The sequence below is a fragment of the Phacochoerus africanus genome, chromosome 2 (genome assembly GCF_016906955.1).
Source record: "Phacochoerus africanus isolate WHEZ1 chromosome 2, ROS_Pafr_v1, whole genome shotgun sequence".
Taxonomy (NCBI): domain Eukaryota; kingdom Metazoa; phylum Chordata; class Mammalia; order Artiodactyla; family Suidae; genus Phacochoerus; species Phacochoerus africanus.
Window position 1 is genome coordinate 124,811,853 of NC_062545.1, and position 17,706 is coordinate 124,829,558.

Sequence of the window (17,706 nt, forward strand, 5' to 3'; positions counted from 1 at the left end):
CATCTACCCATTTAAAATTGGATGATTTGTCTTTTTCTCATTTATCTGTGAGAATTGTATGTTGAAACTTTCTCTTGTGTTTTGCAAATATTTTTCTCATTATTATTATTTTGATAATGTGTTTGTTATACATAATACTGGAATTGTTAATGATGGATTTTGCCATATGCAATTTTATTCTTTTTTTGTGGTTAAGTTTCTCTCAAGTTTTTCCTTTATGGTTTCTGGGTTTATTGTCTTGCTGCCCCCCCCCCCTTTTTTTTTTTTTTTTTGCAATCTCTTTCTATTGTTCTGAATATTAAAGTCTCTGATAGCAGTGGTAACTAGCAGTGATTAATAAGTGGAATAAAAGCATTAGCTTTTATTTTAAATTTTAGTTAAAATACTAGTTAGCTTTTTAAAATTACCTTTTTAGTCTCTCTCTTTTTTAAACCACAGTAAGTTTATCAAATTTCCTTTATGCCTAAAATAGTTTCTTAAAGTCTCTGGTGGTTTGCACTTTTTAGAAGGAAAGCTAATTTGTACCTTTTCATCTCTAGCAGAGAGAGATTTTGTTCTTTCAGGTATTTCAGATTACTTCTTTAATGACATGGTTTGAATTTAAAATGCCATTTAAATAAAAGATACAGTTTTGGTCTTTTACATTCTTCTCTTCGCTTAAAAATGAAAATATCTTGTGATAGAACATGATGGAAGATAATATGCGAGAAAATGTACATATATGTATGACTGAGTCACTTTGATATACAGCAGAAATTGACAGAGCATTGTAAATAACTATATTTTGATTAAAAAATTAAAAAATGAAAATACCTTGTAGAATTCATTTCTCTGAGAAAAAGTAGTTCTTTATATAAAGTAGCTGTATTTAGCAATAGGCTCTTGTAAATCATAATGTTCTTTTTCACTGTTCAGTAGGAATTGATGGCAGGTTAGTGAAGGGTTAAAAAAAAATCCTCCCTTCTTTGACCTAATAAAAGAGAAATTAACCCAAATTCCATATTTTGGCTTAAACTATAAAATTCAGGAAAAGGTGGAGAAATCCCATAAGAATTACAAGAAGGAAAAATTATTTCTGCCTGGAGAATATGGGGATGTTGTTAAGGTCCAGCTTAATTGCATTTCTCTTAAGGAGCCAGGATTTAAATGAGCTTATATTTTCATTATCTGTAGATGCTGTAGACTTGACGTTCAATTGCAGCAGTGAAAAAACCCTAGAGAAATGAGCTTGTGTGAGTTTTTTCCCTAGCCTTGTCAGCTGCATTATAAGTTCTTTACCATATTCAATCTCCATCTTAGGCTGGTATACAGGAGGTTCTTGTAGCTCTGGGTGGTAACAAAGTTTAGATTCCCCAAGCCTCTCTATTTTCCCTCTCAGAGAAACAGTGCATGTGTCCCTTCCTCCATATAGCCCTGTCACAAGAGCAGAAAGAGGTGGCTTTTGTCTAAGAAGCAGCAGCTGGAAGGGCTTAGCTGATGTGAGGAGTTTGAATTCATAGAGTTGAAAGGGCCGGGGTGGGTGTAGGGACCAAAGAGGGAGAGATAAAGAAATTGGACTGCAAATTAGAATTTGACTAAGAAACATAATTCAGTCCTTGGAAAACAAACAAAAACAGGGATTTTCAGCATTGAAATTCATATTTGTGTTAATCTGTTATACCATATTTCATCTTTCTACTGTGTACTTTTTCTTCTCACATTTTAACATTGACAAAGTTGGGCTGCATTTTAAAATTAGCGATGTCATAATTAATTGGCTACATATTTTAGTGGTACAGACAGAACAGTGCTATACCATCAAGGTCACCTTAGATCCGATGAAGGGGAATATCTTTTGCTATACAGCTATTTATTGGCTTACATACAATCTGTGACCTTAGTTCTCAACTGTTAACATGAGGGAGCTAATAAGTTCTTTATGGTAAAGTGGGTTTGGAGTGCCTGGTCTATGCTTCTTATTTCACTTCCAATTGAATGGCATTTTAGAGCCTGAAAAGCACAGTGCATGAGTTGTGGCCCAGGATCACATCAAAGTGTATTTTACTGGCATGCAGAGGAGTGGACTGAAGAGAGGGCTGTTATTAGGCTGGGGAATTGATGATGCCTGCCCACTTTTGGGTCAGGATTGTTTAGAGCTTTGAAATTCTGTGTAGTTTCTGCGGAATGTCAGGATCCCTAAGTATAATTCGAATCATCAGCAGTCTTTTGATTGTAAGGACTTGAAAAGCCATCCTCTGCTGCTGTTGCCGCTGCAGCAGGGACCATTCTCCAGGGAGGTTTTGCTGTTGCTTTTGGACAGTGGTGTGGCTTCACATCCTTCCCTTCAGTTTTTCCTGAGTATTTTTTTGCTTGAGCCTGATTTTATCAAGTGTAAGAGCAGGGCATCTAACACATATTTGTGTGCTCTGTGGAGTTTACCAGACTAAGTGTTTTTTGGATAGCAGTCCTTCACTTAGGATTTAGTTGCTCTCTTTCGGTAAAACATAGCACTTGAATTTGTGATATTCAAAAGAAGAAGCAAATTATGGCACAGGTCACAGTTTCGGCTCAGATTCAATCCCTGGCCTGGGAACATCCATATATGCTGTGATTATGGCTGAAAAAGACCCCCCCCGCCCCGGCCTCACCAAAATGAAACAAAACAAAACATGTCAACTTAGAAACTTTGGCACTTAAACATTCTTAAAGTGTTTATGTTTTGGCACATTTCTGGTTTATTGTTATTATCTTATGTTTGTGTGTGGACAAAAATCTTACTATTTTAAGATATACTTTCCAGACCACTAGAAAGGTCTAGTTGTAGCTTTATTAGCTTTTGGCATTTATTCATTTTTATGAATTGCTGTCCTACAGCTGTTTTCTGTAAATCACAGTTAATTTGTAAGAACTCTCTCTATATTTGGAATGCTAACTGTTTGACATACATGAATTACATATATCTTCTCCCTGGCTGCTCCTGTCTTTTGTGTATGGCATCTCTTGTATATTGTGGTCTGGGGAAATGTTATGGGCTATTTAGAAAACAACTGTCTTTCTGTTCCCGCAGGAGGACCATGTCACTAGACTTTGGCAGTGTGACATTACCGACACAAAATGAAGACGAAGACTATGACAAAGAAGACTATGAAAGGGAGAAAGAGGTAAGTTACTCAGGAAAAAGATTCTAAACCTGATTTTAAATAATTTTTTTGCCCGACCATAATTATATCATTTTGTGTCATTTTGAAGGATGTATAGTTGTTTCTTTGTTTGTTTTCAATCTCCTAAAACTTGGTCAGGCATTGGAGTTTTAAAAGGTGGGTGAGTGGAATGATTCCTTTTTTTAGACAAGACTAAAATACAACTTTGTTTGATGCCATCAGATAAATGGTAAGATCTTTTTGTTTTGGCTGTACACCTATGGCAGATGGAAGTTCTTGGGCCAGGGATTGAATCTGAGCCTCAGCTGCAGCCTAAGCCATAGCTGCAGCAACGCCAGATACTTAACCTACCGCTCCGCAGCAGGCAGTCCCTAAATGGTTAGATTCTTTAAGTTCTTTTCCCTTAGGAGGTGGTCATTGGCCTTGGAGGCAGAGGCCTTCTTCCATGAAACATTGCCCTGAACAAATCTGGCAAGAGTCTTTGCTTTGGGTACCTTACATCCTAATGGAAGCAGATGATAAACAATAAACCAGTGAATAAATAATTTGAGTGAGTGATAATTTAGCACTGATTAAGTGGTAGGGAGAAAAAGTTTGGTGATATTAAAACAACTAGCAGCAAACTGGTGAGGACAGGTCTCATGGAAGAGGAAGTGTTTGAGCTGAGCCTTCACTTCTAAGAAGGATCAGCCATACAGAAGCCTGGGGAAGAATGTTCTGGGCAAAGACACAATGACTGTAAAGCTTGGGAGTTGGAAAGTGTCCCTTCATAGCTGTGAAGCAGCCAGAAGGCTGTGGTGTTGGGATTGTGGGAGCAAGGGGTGAGTAGGGAGGTGGGATGGAGGGGTGGGCTGAGTCAGAGCATGGCTCATCATGGGAAGATGTTCACATTTTATTCTAGGAGCAGTGGGAAACCAGGGGAGGATTTTAAGCAGGAAAGTCATATCTGATCATCTCTTTGAAATATCTTTCTGAATTCTGTGCTGTGTGAATAGACTAAAGAGAAAAGGAGTAAGAGGAGGAGATCATAGTGTGCGTGTGTGTGTGTGTGTGTGTGTGTTTAACAGAATTCTTTGCCCAGTAGTAACAGTAGCAGTTGGTGGAAGTCATTTTGCTTTGGTATGATTGTTTTTAGTCTGAGGTAAATTTCTTGATTCCAATAACAGGCTTCTTTTGTACTGAGACTATGATTGATATGACCCATTTTCTAATATGTAAAAAATCCTTCTTAATAGTTCCTATGGACCATTCATATTATTAGAAAGCGAGGAACAGGATCAGTTGCCCACATGGCTGGCAGTAGAGTTAGGGTAGGGATAGAAATCTGGCAGCTTGGTAGATTTTGTCTACAGACCTGTATTGTTTGGTTGCATAGTACTTGTTTTTTAAATTGAAATCTCTGTTTGAAGATTGGAAAATTTCATTTAATCATCCAGAGTTGCTGGGCTGTCTTGAAATGTCCTAAGCCCAGGCCACATGTAGCCTGTGCCTGCACGTGGTAGCAGGTGGGCTGGAGCTGAGCAGTGGCGTTGTGCCCTGCATGCCTCCCCTACCCCCCACCCCTTGCCCCACCATGGACTTGTTCACTTGGACCTGCCAGCTTCACTCCTATAACTTCTCTGCCAGGTCACTGAGGGCATTGGAGTTTGTGGATTTCCGGATCTTGACAGGGGCCTTCACAACAATTTTTGAGGGAAGGGTGGGGCTGAGGATTTTCTGTTATTTAGTGAACTCACAGCATGAGGTTTTCATGACCCTGATGGCTTTGGATAGTTTGCTGGAATTTAGCTGCTGGGATTCTTGAGAGGATCAGTTTAAGTAATTACTATAGCAGACTTTAAAGAAGAAGAAATAATCTGACAGGTGATTTTTCATTGGAAAAGATGCATAGGGTATTAGAGAGAACTTAACTGCCAGGTGTATTGCGTGGCGAAAGTTTTAAAAGGGGGTACTAGTTGAGGAGGAGTAAATTCCAGATTATATGGAAAATAGCGATTGGGATCACTATCTTGATAGATTATGTGCTGGGTTAGGGAATTTCCAGGGGAAAAGGTGCTCTTAAGAGGTGAAATATTTAAGAATGTGTGTTTCTAGCAGAGTGAAAGAAAGGAATATTTAGCTAATTTGACTCTAATGCTATGATTATGGGTCATGTTAATAAAAAACATTTCAAGTTAAAAATTTTTACCTTTAAAAAAATTTTTACAAAGGGAGAAATGAGATGAGAGGGTTAGAGAGTTTATGCACTAAAATTCAGAATTACTCATAAAAACTCAACTGTATTTTGTCACTGAAATTTAAAATAATAAATTGGCTGATCAAACCTAAGTTTTCTTTCATATCTGAAAGTCTTTTCAACCTCCTCAGTCTCCCTGAGCCTATGATAGCAGAATAGTTAAAGCCTTAAAGGTTAAAGAAAAGAGTGGTCCTTTCTCATCTGCCTGCTTGGTGGCTTGGGATTGCTGGCTGGTTTGGAGTGTTAGTAGTGGGCTAGTTCATATTGCTTTCTCTACTTAATGAATCACTTTTTATTCTCTTCCTCAAGTAGGCAGAATGCCTGCATCCCAGGATGTGTTGTAGTGCTGACCAGGAAGGCTGTATCTGACCCATAGTGTGCCCTGCTAAGAATTCATGAGATCCCTTTTCTGTAAAAGGCAGATTCATCCTGATTGTGACTGTCACATATGAATGGCCAGTTTCTAATACAACATGCTTTACCAAATTATTTAATTTTGGTGCTTTGGAGTCTATTGGGATTTTTGTCCATATTCGTCCATAAGTCAGTGAATAAACCATAGTCAAATTCCAACCTCCCTGCTGTGCTAATTAGCAATTCTACAGCAATGCTCTGCCTTTTCCGTTTCTATCCCCTCCATTGTTTGCACTGAAGAGTAAATGGAGAAAGTGCTTTTAGTTTTCAGAAAAGGAAGGCTTTTTATTTTTTTAGTAAAGTGGTTCAATATTCAGAGGGTATTTAGACCATTAGAACATCAAGAGAGAAACCCATACTTTGAAAAAAATCTCTTAAGAATTTTGTAGAAAAGTAAGGCACTATAGTAACTTCTAAATTGCTACAGTTCTACATGGTATATTGATGAAAGTTTGACCACTGTGGTGTGCCAGGGCATGGCAGAGAAGCGCATAACCCACATCCTTACCCAGTATTTCACCAGAAACACAGAGCAGATTAGGGTGCAGACGAGGGAGAGTGAGATATGGTGTCAATTATTATTCATATCATTTATATTCCTCACAATCCTTTGAGAACTACTGATATAGTTGTCCTTCTTGCTACTAAGTTGACCTCCTCCAGAGTGTTCTAGGCAAACATTTACTTGTGAAACTGGCCCAGAGGAGAGGAATTCAAAAGTTCTTTTATGAACTCAATCCTAATGTAACAATGTGATTTTTGCAAAATATTTTTCACTAAGGTCACTATACTTTGCGATTTCATCATTAGTTATTGCAAAGATATAGTTGTTATTGTGGTTGCTACAGTGTCAAAGTTACTGGTAAATCCATATCTTAGGGTTGGAGAGTTGGGATCTCGCAGTTTTACTGGAGCACTTATATACTTTCTGCAGTGTCTCCAGAAGTAGCTCTGCGATGACTGCTTGGTTCTAGAGAGTAAAATTATGTATACGTGTATGTATTTTGCAGCTAATGGTTTTAGAATACTGATGTGAGTTCCTCTTAGTTGTTTTTTTGCCTTTTAAGCCTGCACCTGTGGCATATGGAGGTTCCTAGGCTAGGGGTCTAATCAGAGCTACAGCTGCCAGCTTACGCCACAGCCACAGCAACGGAGGATCTGAGCTGTGTCTGCAACCTATACCACAGCTCACAGCAACGCCAGATCCTTAACCCACTGAGCGAGGCCAGGGATTGAACCTGCAACTTCATGGTTCCTAGTCAGATTCATTTCCACTGTGCCACGATGGGAACTCCCCCTCTTAGTTTTTATATTGGTATTTCTCTAACAGAATAATAAGCTCAGTTGAGCTTGAAATTGTGTGTTTTAGAGGTTAGGTTTCCATCACATAGCTTTTCTTCCACTTTTAACTTCCTTGTTTGATGTACGGATGGAAACATTTTGAAACTTTGTCTCCACTAGGGGGAGTCGTAAAGCTAATATTTGTTTACATTTTATATTATTTGACTTATTTAGTGGAATTTTTTTGTCAGCACCTAAGAAAAGCAAAGAAACAAATGGTTGAGAATTCATCTTACATTTTTTGATGTTTTTCCTTTAGCAATTTCTTATACTTGATCTAGATTGTGCCTTTGAAATGTTTCTCATAATATAAGGTATTTTTCAGGGACTATCACAATGGGAACAAAAGCATTGAACTCTGATAGACTGATGCTAAAAATGAGTCTTCCAGGGACCAACTAAATGTCATGGGGAAGAAAATCGGAGTGGGAATTGAGAGGTTCGGGTCCTGTTCTGGCCCTGGGACTGTACCTCTCATTGTTCACTGCCATGTTCAAGGATGCACTTTCCCTGGGCCTTGGTGTGCTCACCTTTAGAAGGAGAGGTTTGGCTTGGAGAAGCTCCAGCGTTTCTTCTGGGCCTCCAGTTCTGTTATGTGTCACCTGTAGCATAGCCAATACTGGTCTAATAATGTGGCCACATTTCTTTTTCAGATGTGTGGCGGTCTAGGCAAAGCCTTCCCCACTAACATTGTAGAACTGTTTTTAACTAATAGGATGGCTTTTTTTAAAAAAAATTCTGCATATGGTATAATTCTTAGACTAAAGCTCTAGTTGCCAAGTTGTTTGGCCAAAGGGCCACCAATCCCATATTGGGCCTTTTCAGGGATGTTTTTAACTTGGCTCTGAAGCTAAAGCAGAGTCCACTTAGTGTGTATCTATGAAAACATTATTTGATAACTCCTATTTTAAAATATCAGAATCTTTTCAGCATACTTGTGAGGGTAACCTGTTCAAAACGCAGATGAATGTTGGCCACCCCATTTGCTGCTCTTCTCTGGGGAGATAATGTGTTGTTTGGCTTGTAAACTGAGAACTCTTGCTTTCATGAATATCAAGGATTATAGACTAAAGACCACCTGTTATAGTTAATTTACGCTGAAAAAATCCTAATAAAAGGTTTACACTTTATTTTACCTTCTCCCTAAACTAGGATTTTTGGATGTTCTATGTGGGTTATTGTAAAGTGTTCTGTTGCTGAAGATCTTTTAGTAAAATGCCAACCTTTTTTCTTTATTTTTTGGAAACAAATATTGTATAGTACAGGGAGAGGAATTTATTGGATTGTTTAGAATGCATTTATTGGATTGTTTAGAATGTTTAGCAATGGTAGATTATCTTTTTTTCTAGGGAAGGTATCTCGGTTGATACCCAATAATATCTTACTGAGAAGATTGCATTTGCAGCCAAAATGCGGTATGATGAATTTCTAAGTCATGAGTGGAATTGAATCTTGCCATTTATAAGGATTTTTATCTGGTCTTTGAGTCTGTGTTTGGTAGTTGAGTGGAACTTCAATGAGGAAAATTTATAGTTTGTAACATTTTCTCTTTGGTAGCATGCCTATGGTACTTCTGTGTTTTATGGCACAAAGTTCAACAGGTAAAAGCAAAATCTGTTTGACCATGTATAGGAGGAGGGTACACTTTTATCTTGGGAATGGAAGTGGGGGCGGGGGGGGCTGGGATTTCCTGAACGGCCTTATTAGAAGGACTCCACTCTTTTAGTCCCTCTCTGCCCTCAAAGTTATGGAAGCCAAGGAATGTGTCCCAGCTATGCCAAAGAACTTGATGGAGAAATTTTTTGAAGGTGAATGAAGTGACTTAGGAATGTTAGTATAGATGTAATATATTTTATAAAACAGTAAATACAGTAGGGATGATTTTGCTAGTTCACAAGCTTGCTATTGGATCCAGAAACATTTTGATGAACTTATGCTTGTGTTCAATTTAATTTTCCTCCTTGGATGCTATTTGGTTAATTTTGTAGTGTCACAAAGCTACAAGAACTGCTTAATTATTGCGTAGCTTTTTCTATTTTTGTGAGGAGGAAAAAAGTACTTTTCAGATGTTTCTGTCAAGGTTCCTCTGAATTATAAGGCTGTATACTTGAACCTCACTGAAAGTTTAGAAGAAAATATTCTTTCTGTACAGCAGTCCTCACTTGATGTAAGTATAAAACATTTATTTCAATTTTTTCCCCTCTGAAATATATGTGGATCTAGTTCTTTCCCTTGAAGGTCTTATAGATGTGTTTTTCTTAGTGAGTTTTGTGTCTTTGTAAAATCACTTGGCTACTTTTCTTTGAGACACAAGTGGTATACTAATATGTTGATGTGTTCTGTTTTGTTTTATATCTCTGGATCAACTCTGATGTAGCTTATTCTCAAAATGATTTTTCCATTACCTGTGAGCAGGTGGCCAGTTAGTCAAGGTCTTGTTTGTTAATATCACTATCAAGGTAACTTTTCATTGGAATAGAATATTTTTCTCTTGTTTGATTTTTAAAAAACAAAATGGATTGACAGCACTTAAAAAAATAATCCAGTGAATATTAGAAATAGATATGGGGTGAAGCGGTAACTCCCTTTCCTACTTCTTATACTCCATTTCCATTCCCAAATCTGACTTCACTAAAACTCAGTTAACCATTGGGGTAGTCCTTTCAGTCCTTTCTTAGAATAATTTAATTTAGCATTTACCATATGTATTTTGTTTAAGAAAGTTTTTTGATTATTAATGTTATACTCAGATATGTTTTATAACTACATTTTATTTCTTTTATTCTATGGCAGAGAAATGGGAAAAGAAACCTGCCGTAGACTAAGGAGCATCTCATTTTTCCTCCAAGATTTTATAGAATATTTAATGTCTTTAGAATTCATGCATTGCATAATTTTACGGGATTGATTTATGTACTGTGGGGAGACTAAGTCAACCTGGTAATTAAACTGATGCTTAATTTTAAAGAGAAGTCATTGTAAGCAGTCCCTTGTCTATTTAGTCATAACATTTGCATCTCCTGATTATTACAAAGTTAAAGTCATTATATTGGGATTTGAAGAAAGACATTTAAAAGGAGATAATGAAACTCAACAAATTAGACAATTCATTTATCTCTTTATCACAGTTTATCTTGAAACTTGAGTGAATTTAGTCTGTCTAGTTCTTAGAAGGCAGAATGCTTAAAGGTGTGATTTTCTAGGGAAAAAACTGGAGCACAAAGTCTTGTGGTTTTATGACAGTTTTAGAGTTGTGCTTTCAAGAGTGCTATATCTATAAAAACCTGAATCTTAGAGCTCTCTTTTTACTCAACTGTTTATAAGACCCAAGTATTATATATCATTTCATTATTGGAATTAGATTGCTGTCTACTAATTAGTCTCTCCCCCAGAGGTTTCTATAGCATTATTAGAGCTTTAAGAGCTTCCAGGCCACCTGCTGATGCTGCTGCTCTCACCACCTGGGCCAAGTGCATCTGGCTGCTCTATTCCTTGGGGGATGTCTGATGGTCAAGTCCTCCAGGTCTGATTACTCCTTGAGGAGGATTCTGAAGCTCAGATTCACTCTATGATAACATGATACAGGTGTGATCTTACCATCATTATGACTTGCTACATTTGCATGAAGAAGGTTAAAATTCTCTTGTATGCATCCTTGAATCTAAGGCCTTTGTAGAAAAAGGAGAAAAGTCTTGTAATGTTACTGCTGGTATTTGTATGTCCCCCTTTCCCCAAGGGAGAGATGATGACAGCAATTCCTATGGAATTGAAGACATTTATTAAATAGAGCAGTGAGGAACTTCTTTGACTTCTACAATCAAAATCTCTCATTCTGAGGCAGCCTGGGTCTGGCATCTTGTTTCAGCCAGTGTGACATTGACGCTGACTCTGTTCTCTCAGTTGCAGCAGCTGCTCACAGACCTGCCTCACGATATGCTGGATGATGACCTGTCCTCCCCTGAACTCCACTATTCGGATTGCAGTGAGGATGGCAGAGAGGAAGAGTAAGGCCTGAAATCCCTTCCACTTGTATACCACACTTCTATATATCTTTTTCTCTTGATTCTTTGCAGGCAGTAATAGTGGATTTGATTGTTAAACTGTAGACTAATTCTTCAACTTTCAGGTGAAGTTTGGAGGGAAAACACATTAAAATCTTAGGGCTCTTGGTGATGTCTGTGTCAATTAAATGGTAGGTTCTAATCTAAAGTATTGATTTCTCTCAAGACCCCATCATTCTGAGCAATTGGAGAGGAACTGGAATGAGCATCAAGTGCTGCCTAAATCTCAAAGTGTAAATGTAAGTGTCTGGTTTGGTAATGACTTTGTTGAGGGGGGAATAGATGTTGGTGCTTTACTTTCACTCTTGTTATCTCATAGGGCTATAATGAGATGCGGGATGTATATATTGGAGAGAAAACTGGCAATAGTTGGGAAGAGAATCAAAATAGCATTGAAGACCCACATCGTGGGTACCATCCTGAAGGAGGTGGAGATGAAGGCGGCAGTGATTATAGTCCTCCGAGTAAATATGAAGAGACCGACTTATATCACCTTCCTGAAAACTTTAGGCCATTTACCAATGGTCAGAAGCAGGAATTTCGTAGCCAACCAACCAATGTAATTACATTTTCAGATTCTCAAAGGAATCACTTTCAGGTATTATAAGAACTTTATGTTCAAGAACATGTGTATGTGTGTACATGCTTTTGCTTATGTGTATGTAATTAAGAAATATATGTAGGTGCAGTAAGATTTAAATACAAATGTTTCTGTCAATTGCTATATCAACATAGTGCTATATCATCTCAGTTTCATGCTGAATTAGTCATGGTGTCTTCTCTATACAATGTAATTAAATCATGATCTTAAACAAGCATTTAAAAATTAAAAAATAATTTTTATAGCCATACCTGAGACATGTGGAAGTTTCTGGGCCAGGAATCAAACCTGTGCCAGAGCAGTGACCCAAGCTGCTGCAGTGACAACACAGGATCTTTAACCCACTGCACCGCAAGGGAACTCTTTAAATGAGAATTTTAAAATAGAGATTTTAGGGAAACAGTTATTAAACATGAAAAGTTTAAGTCTGCCAAAGAAGAGCCATTTCATTTACTACTGCTTCTGGCTTCTGCCATTTACTGTGCTCCAGTGAGAAGATTCAGGTATCCCATTAGTGTTTGAAAATGGTAAATCACCTAGATGACACCATTCAGTTACTTGGATTGTCTAGCTCACCACCCTCAGTACAAATTTTAGGTCAGATACCTCAAAGCTAATAGCTATTTTGTGATGATATAGCAGTAGACAGGATGAAAGTTAAGAAAAGGGACATTTTGTCTCCCCCTACAGGGAAAGTTTGATGAAGCAGACTCTCTCAATGGCAAAGATAATTTTTTGATCCTTTTAAGGTGGTAATTCTCTTTTACTTCCATCTGTATAAAATGTTATTCATTCCTCAAGATTTATTGAATATTTATTACATACGAGGGCATTTTATCATATGTTCTTGTTCTTGCATATATGCATTTCCATGATGGTGGCATCATCTAAGTTATTTTAAAATATGTATATACGATCTTATTGAAAATCTTTGAGTGGTATTTATGGAAATGACCCTATTAAATGCTCAAAAGTCACAATTAAGATGGTGAAATTATATACTGCAGTCTTTCAATGAACAAGTGTTAAAGAATGAGTGCTATTTTAAAGCAAGAATGTAGTATAAAATTTGTAACTATACCACAATTAAGTTCCATAACAAAATTAAGTAGCCTGATTCAGATAATTTTTGAAGAAAAGGCCAAATCCTAATTGATAGTTTTATCTATCATCTTGTAACAGCAATTTGGTATATCACAAGGTCCCAGTTGTCAAGCTTTGGAATCATATAAAGTGACGTATAAACCTTATCAGTCTTCTGCCCAGAATAATGGCTCACCAGCCCAGGACATTGCAGGAAGTGACACATTTGAAGGCCTGCAACAGCAATTTTTAGGAGCTAAGGAAAGTATGTATCAAGTTTGTATTTATTTCTTAACAACATTTATTGGAGAATTTTGAGCACTTTGAGCATGTTCAAGAATTACTATTTTTTTTTAAGTATGGTAACGGAAATTTTTTCAGAAGAGGCCTATTTTAAGAGCTATGTCCTGAAATATTTATGAATAAACTGATATGAAGTCTAGAATTTACTTCAAATATCATGTTGTTGGGGGAGATGTTGGGTGGGGATATAGATAAATCAAAACTGGCCATGAGTTCACAATTGTTGAATCCAGGTGATAAACTCACGGGGTCCATTGCACTCTTCTCTCTATCTTCTTATATATTTGAAAATTTCCTTAATGAAAAATGAAAAGAAGTTTTCTCACCTGTATAATTCAGTCATTCTTCTTGGTTAAGACTTCATTAGCTTCATATATATAAGTATATATGTAATTATATATATATATAATTGTTCTTACTGAAACCTCATGTGGAAAATTAAATATAATTTTCTTTTCTTTTTTCTTTCTTTTTACGGCTGCACCTGCAGCATATGGAAGTTCCCAGGCTAGGGGCTGAATCGGAGCTGTATTTGAGGCCTACACCACAGCCATGGCCACACCAGATCTAAGCCACATCTCTGACCTACACCACAGCTTGCAGCAATGCCAGGTCCTAAACCCACTGAGCTACCATGGGAACTCCCCATAGTTCTCTTTTCAAAGTTAGATTTCTCATTATATAATTTATCATTATTTTTAACCATTATCTTTATTTTTTCTTTTGGCTTTTAGAGTGTTAGTGTGATAGGTAGGCAACTTGGATATAAAGTACTTTATTTTTATTTATTTTATTTTTTTGTCTTTTTGCCATTTCGTAGGCCACTTCTTCGGCAAATGGAGGTTCCCAGGCTAGGGGTCGAATCAGAGCTATAGCCGCCAGCCTATGCCAGAGCCACAGCAACGTGGGATCCGAACTGTGTCTGCGACTTACACCACAGCTCACAGCAACACCGGATCGTTAACCCACTGAGCAAGGCCAGGGATGAACCCGAAACCTCATGGTTCCTAGTTGGATTCATTAACCACTGAGTCCCAACGGGAACTCCTAAAATACTTTATACTCCAAGAATTAAAACAGACTTATATCTCCTGTTTAGTCATGTGATGCTTGCTAAAAAACTTCTTTTATATAGTATGTGTGTAAATGTGAATGCAAAAAATGCTAGTAGAGAATTCTCAGGAGGTTTGAACGTTCAAACCCCCAAACCAAGTTGTTCTTGAGTAATCTGAATCAGTGTCTTCATAGTCCAACTTTTCCGCATCTATTGAGAGGATCATGTGGTTTTTATGCTTCAGCTTGTTAATGTGGTGTATCACACTGATGGATTTGCGGATATTGAAGAACCTTTGCATCCCTGGGATAAATCCCACTTGATCATGATGTACAATCCTTTTAATGTATTGTTGGATGCGGTTTGCTAGTATTTTGTTGAGGATTTTTGCATCGATGTTCATCAGTGAAATTGGCCTGTAGTTTTCTTTTTTTGTGGCGTCTTTGTCTGGTTTTGGTACCAGGGTGACTGTGGCCTCATAGAATGAGTTTGGGAGTATCCCTTCTTCTGCAATTTTTTGAAATAGTTTCAGAAGGAGAGGTGTTAGCTCTTCTCTAAATGTTTGATAGAATTCGCCTGTGAAGCCATCTGGTCCTGGACTTTAGTTTGTTGGAAGGTTTTAAATCACAGTTTCAATTTCAGTTCTTGTGATGGGTCCATTCATCTTTTCTATTTCATCTTGGTTTAGTCTTGGAAGATTGTACTTTTCTAAGACTGTCCATTTCTTCTAGGTTTTCCATTTTATTGGCATATAGTTGCATATAGTAGTCTCTTATGATCCTTTGTATTTCTGTGATGTCCGTTATTACTTCTCCTTTTTCATTTCTAATTTTATTGATTTGAGTCCTCTGTCTTTTTTTCTTGCTAAGTCTGGCTAGGGGTTGATCAATTTTGTTGATCTTTTCAAAGAACCAGCTTTTCATTTCATTGATCTTTTCTATGGTTTTCTTTGTTTCTATTTCATTGATTTCTGCTCTGATCTTTATGATTTCTTTCCTTCTACTAACTTTAGGTCTTGTCTGTTCTCTCTCAAGCTGCTTTCAATGTAAAGCTAGGTTGTTTATTTGAGCTTTTTCTTGTTTCCTGAGGTGGGCTTGTATTGCTATAAACTTTCCTCTTAGAATGGCTTTTGCCGCATCCCATAGGTTTTGGAGTGTTGTCTCTTTGTTGTCATTTGCTGCTAGGTATTTTTTAATTTCCTCTTTGATTTCTTCAGTGATCCATTGATTGTTTAATAGCATGTTGTTGAGTCTCCATGTGTTTGTGTTTTTTGCAGTTTTTTTCTTGTTGTTGATTTCCAGTCATATAGTGTTGTGGTCGGAAAAGATGCTTGATATGATTTCAATTTTCTTAAAGTTACTGAGGTTGGATTTGTAGCCCAGGATGTACTCAATCTTAGAGAATGTTCCATGTGCACTTGAGAAGAATGTGTATTCTGTTGCTTTTGGATGAAATGTCCTATAAACATCTACTAAGTCCATCTGGTTTAATGCTTCATTCAGGGCCTGTGTTACCTTATTGTTTTTCTGTCTGGTTGATCTGTCCATTGCTATAAGTGGGGTGTTAAAGTCCCCCACTATGATTGTGTTATTGTCGATCTGTCCTTTTAAGGTTGTTAGCAGTAGCCTTATATATTGTGGTGAACCTAGGTTGGGTGGGTAGATATTTAAAATTGTTATGTCACCTTCTTGTATTGATCCTTTGATCATTATGTAATGTCCTTCTTTGTCCTTGAAAATATTCTTCATTTTAAAGTCTATTCTGTCTGATATGAGTATTGCTACTCCGGCTTTCTTTTGATCCCCTTTTGCATGAAATATTTTCTTCCATCCTCTCACTTTCAATTTGTATGTGTCCCTAGAAGTGAAGTGGGTCTCTTGAAGACAGCATATATATGGGTCTTGTTTTGTATCCATTCAGCCAGTCTCTGTCTTTTGGTTGGGGTGTTTAGTCCATTCACATTTAAGGTAATGATTGATATGTATGTTCTTATTGCCATTTTATTAATTGCTTTAGATTTGTTTTTGTTTCTCTTTTTTCTTCCTTTCTTCTCTTGTTCTTTTCTGCCTATAGAAGTTCCTTTAGTATTTGTTGTAAGGCTGGTTTAGTGTTGCTGAATTCTCTCAGCTTTTGCTTATCTGTGAAGGTTTTGATTTCTCCTTCAAATCTGAACAAGAGCCTTGCTGGGTAGAGTAATCTTGGTTGGAGGTTTTCTCCTTTCATCACATTGAGTATATCATGCCACTCCCTTCTGGCCTGCAGAGTTTCTGTTGAACAATCTGCCCATAGCCTTATCGGGGCTCCCTTGTATGTTATTTGTTTCTTTTCCCTAGCTCCTTTCAAGATTTTCTCTTTGTCTTTAATTTTGGTCAGTTCGATTAGTATGTGTCTTGGGGTGTTCCTCCTTGGGTTTTTTTTGTTTTTTGTTTTTTGTTTTTTTGTTTTTTAGGGCTGCACCAGTGTGGCATATGGAGGTTCCCAGGCTAGGTGCTGAATCAGAGCTGTAGCTGAGGGCCTACACCACAGCTACAGCAACATGGGATCTGAGCCACATCTGCCACCTATAGAACACCTCACGGCAACACCAGATTCTTAACCCACTGAGCGAGGCCAGGGACCGAACTCATGTCTTCCTGGATGCTAGTCAGGTTCATTAACCACTGGGTCACGATGGGAACTCCCTTGGGTTTATTTTGTATGGTACTCATTGTGCTTCCTGGATTTGAGTGAGTGATTCCTCCCCCATGTTAGGGAAGTTTTCGGCTATTATCTCTTGGAATATTTTTTCTGTCTCCTTCTCTCTCTCTTCTCCTTCTGGCACCCCTATAATACGGATGTTGGTGCATTTCATGTTGTCCCAGAGTTCTCTGAGACTCTCTTCATTTGTTTTCAATCTTTTTTCTCTTTTCTGTTTTGCATCCGTAATTTCCACTAATTTGTCCTCCACCTCGCTTATTTGTTCTTCTGCCTCCTATGTTCTGCTGTTAGCTGCTTCTAGTGAGTTTTTTATTTCAGTTATTGTATTTTGCATCTCTTATGGTTTAAGTTTTATATCTTGTATCTCTTTTCTCGGTGTTTCCTGTAAGTTATCCATCTTTGCTTCCAGTTTATTTCCAATGTCTTGCATCATCTTCAGCATCAACAATCTAAAGTCTTTTTCCTGGAGGCTATGAATCTCCTCATGGCTTAGCTGCTTTTCTGGGGTTTTTTCTTTCTCCCTCATCTAAGTTATAGTCCTCTGTCTTTTCATTTTTATAGGTTTTTGGTGTGGTGATCTTTTTACAGATAATAGAATTGTAGCCTCTCTTCCTTCTGGTGTCTGCCCCCCTTGTGGCTGAAGTCAGTATGGAGGCTTGGTGTAGGCTTCCTGATGGGAGGGGCTGATGCCTGCCCCCTGGTAGGAGGAGCCAATTCTAATCCCTCTGGTGGGTGGGGCTTAGTCTCTGGATGGGCTTAGGGGCAGCTGTGTGCCT

At 37.7% G+C, this 17,706-nt stretch overlaps 1 protein-coding gene across 4 annotated transcripts in view; it reads left to right on the top strand.

The window, feature by feature from the left end:
* CEP152 (centrosomal protein 152) overlaps positions 1-17,706 on the top strand; it is a 104,175-nt gene that overhangs the window by 2,888 nt on the left and 83,581 nt on the right. For all 4 annotated transcript variants that reach the window (XM_047766419.1, XM_047766421.1, XM_047766420.1 and 1 more), the window contains exons 2-6: positions 3,047-3,140; positions 11,032-11,135; positions 11,359-11,431; positions 11,512-11,790; positions 12,976-13,141. In XM_047766419.1, the coding sequence (XP_047622375.1) occupies positions 3,054-3,140; positions 11,032-11,135; positions 11,359-11,431; positions 11,512-11,790; positions 12,976-13,141 (709 nt within the window). In that variant the 5' untranslated portion in view covers positions 3,047-3,053. The remainder of the gene's footprint in view (positions 1-3,046; positions 3,141-11,031; positions 11,136-11,358; positions 11,432-11,511; positions 11,791-12,975; positions 13,142-17,706) is intronic.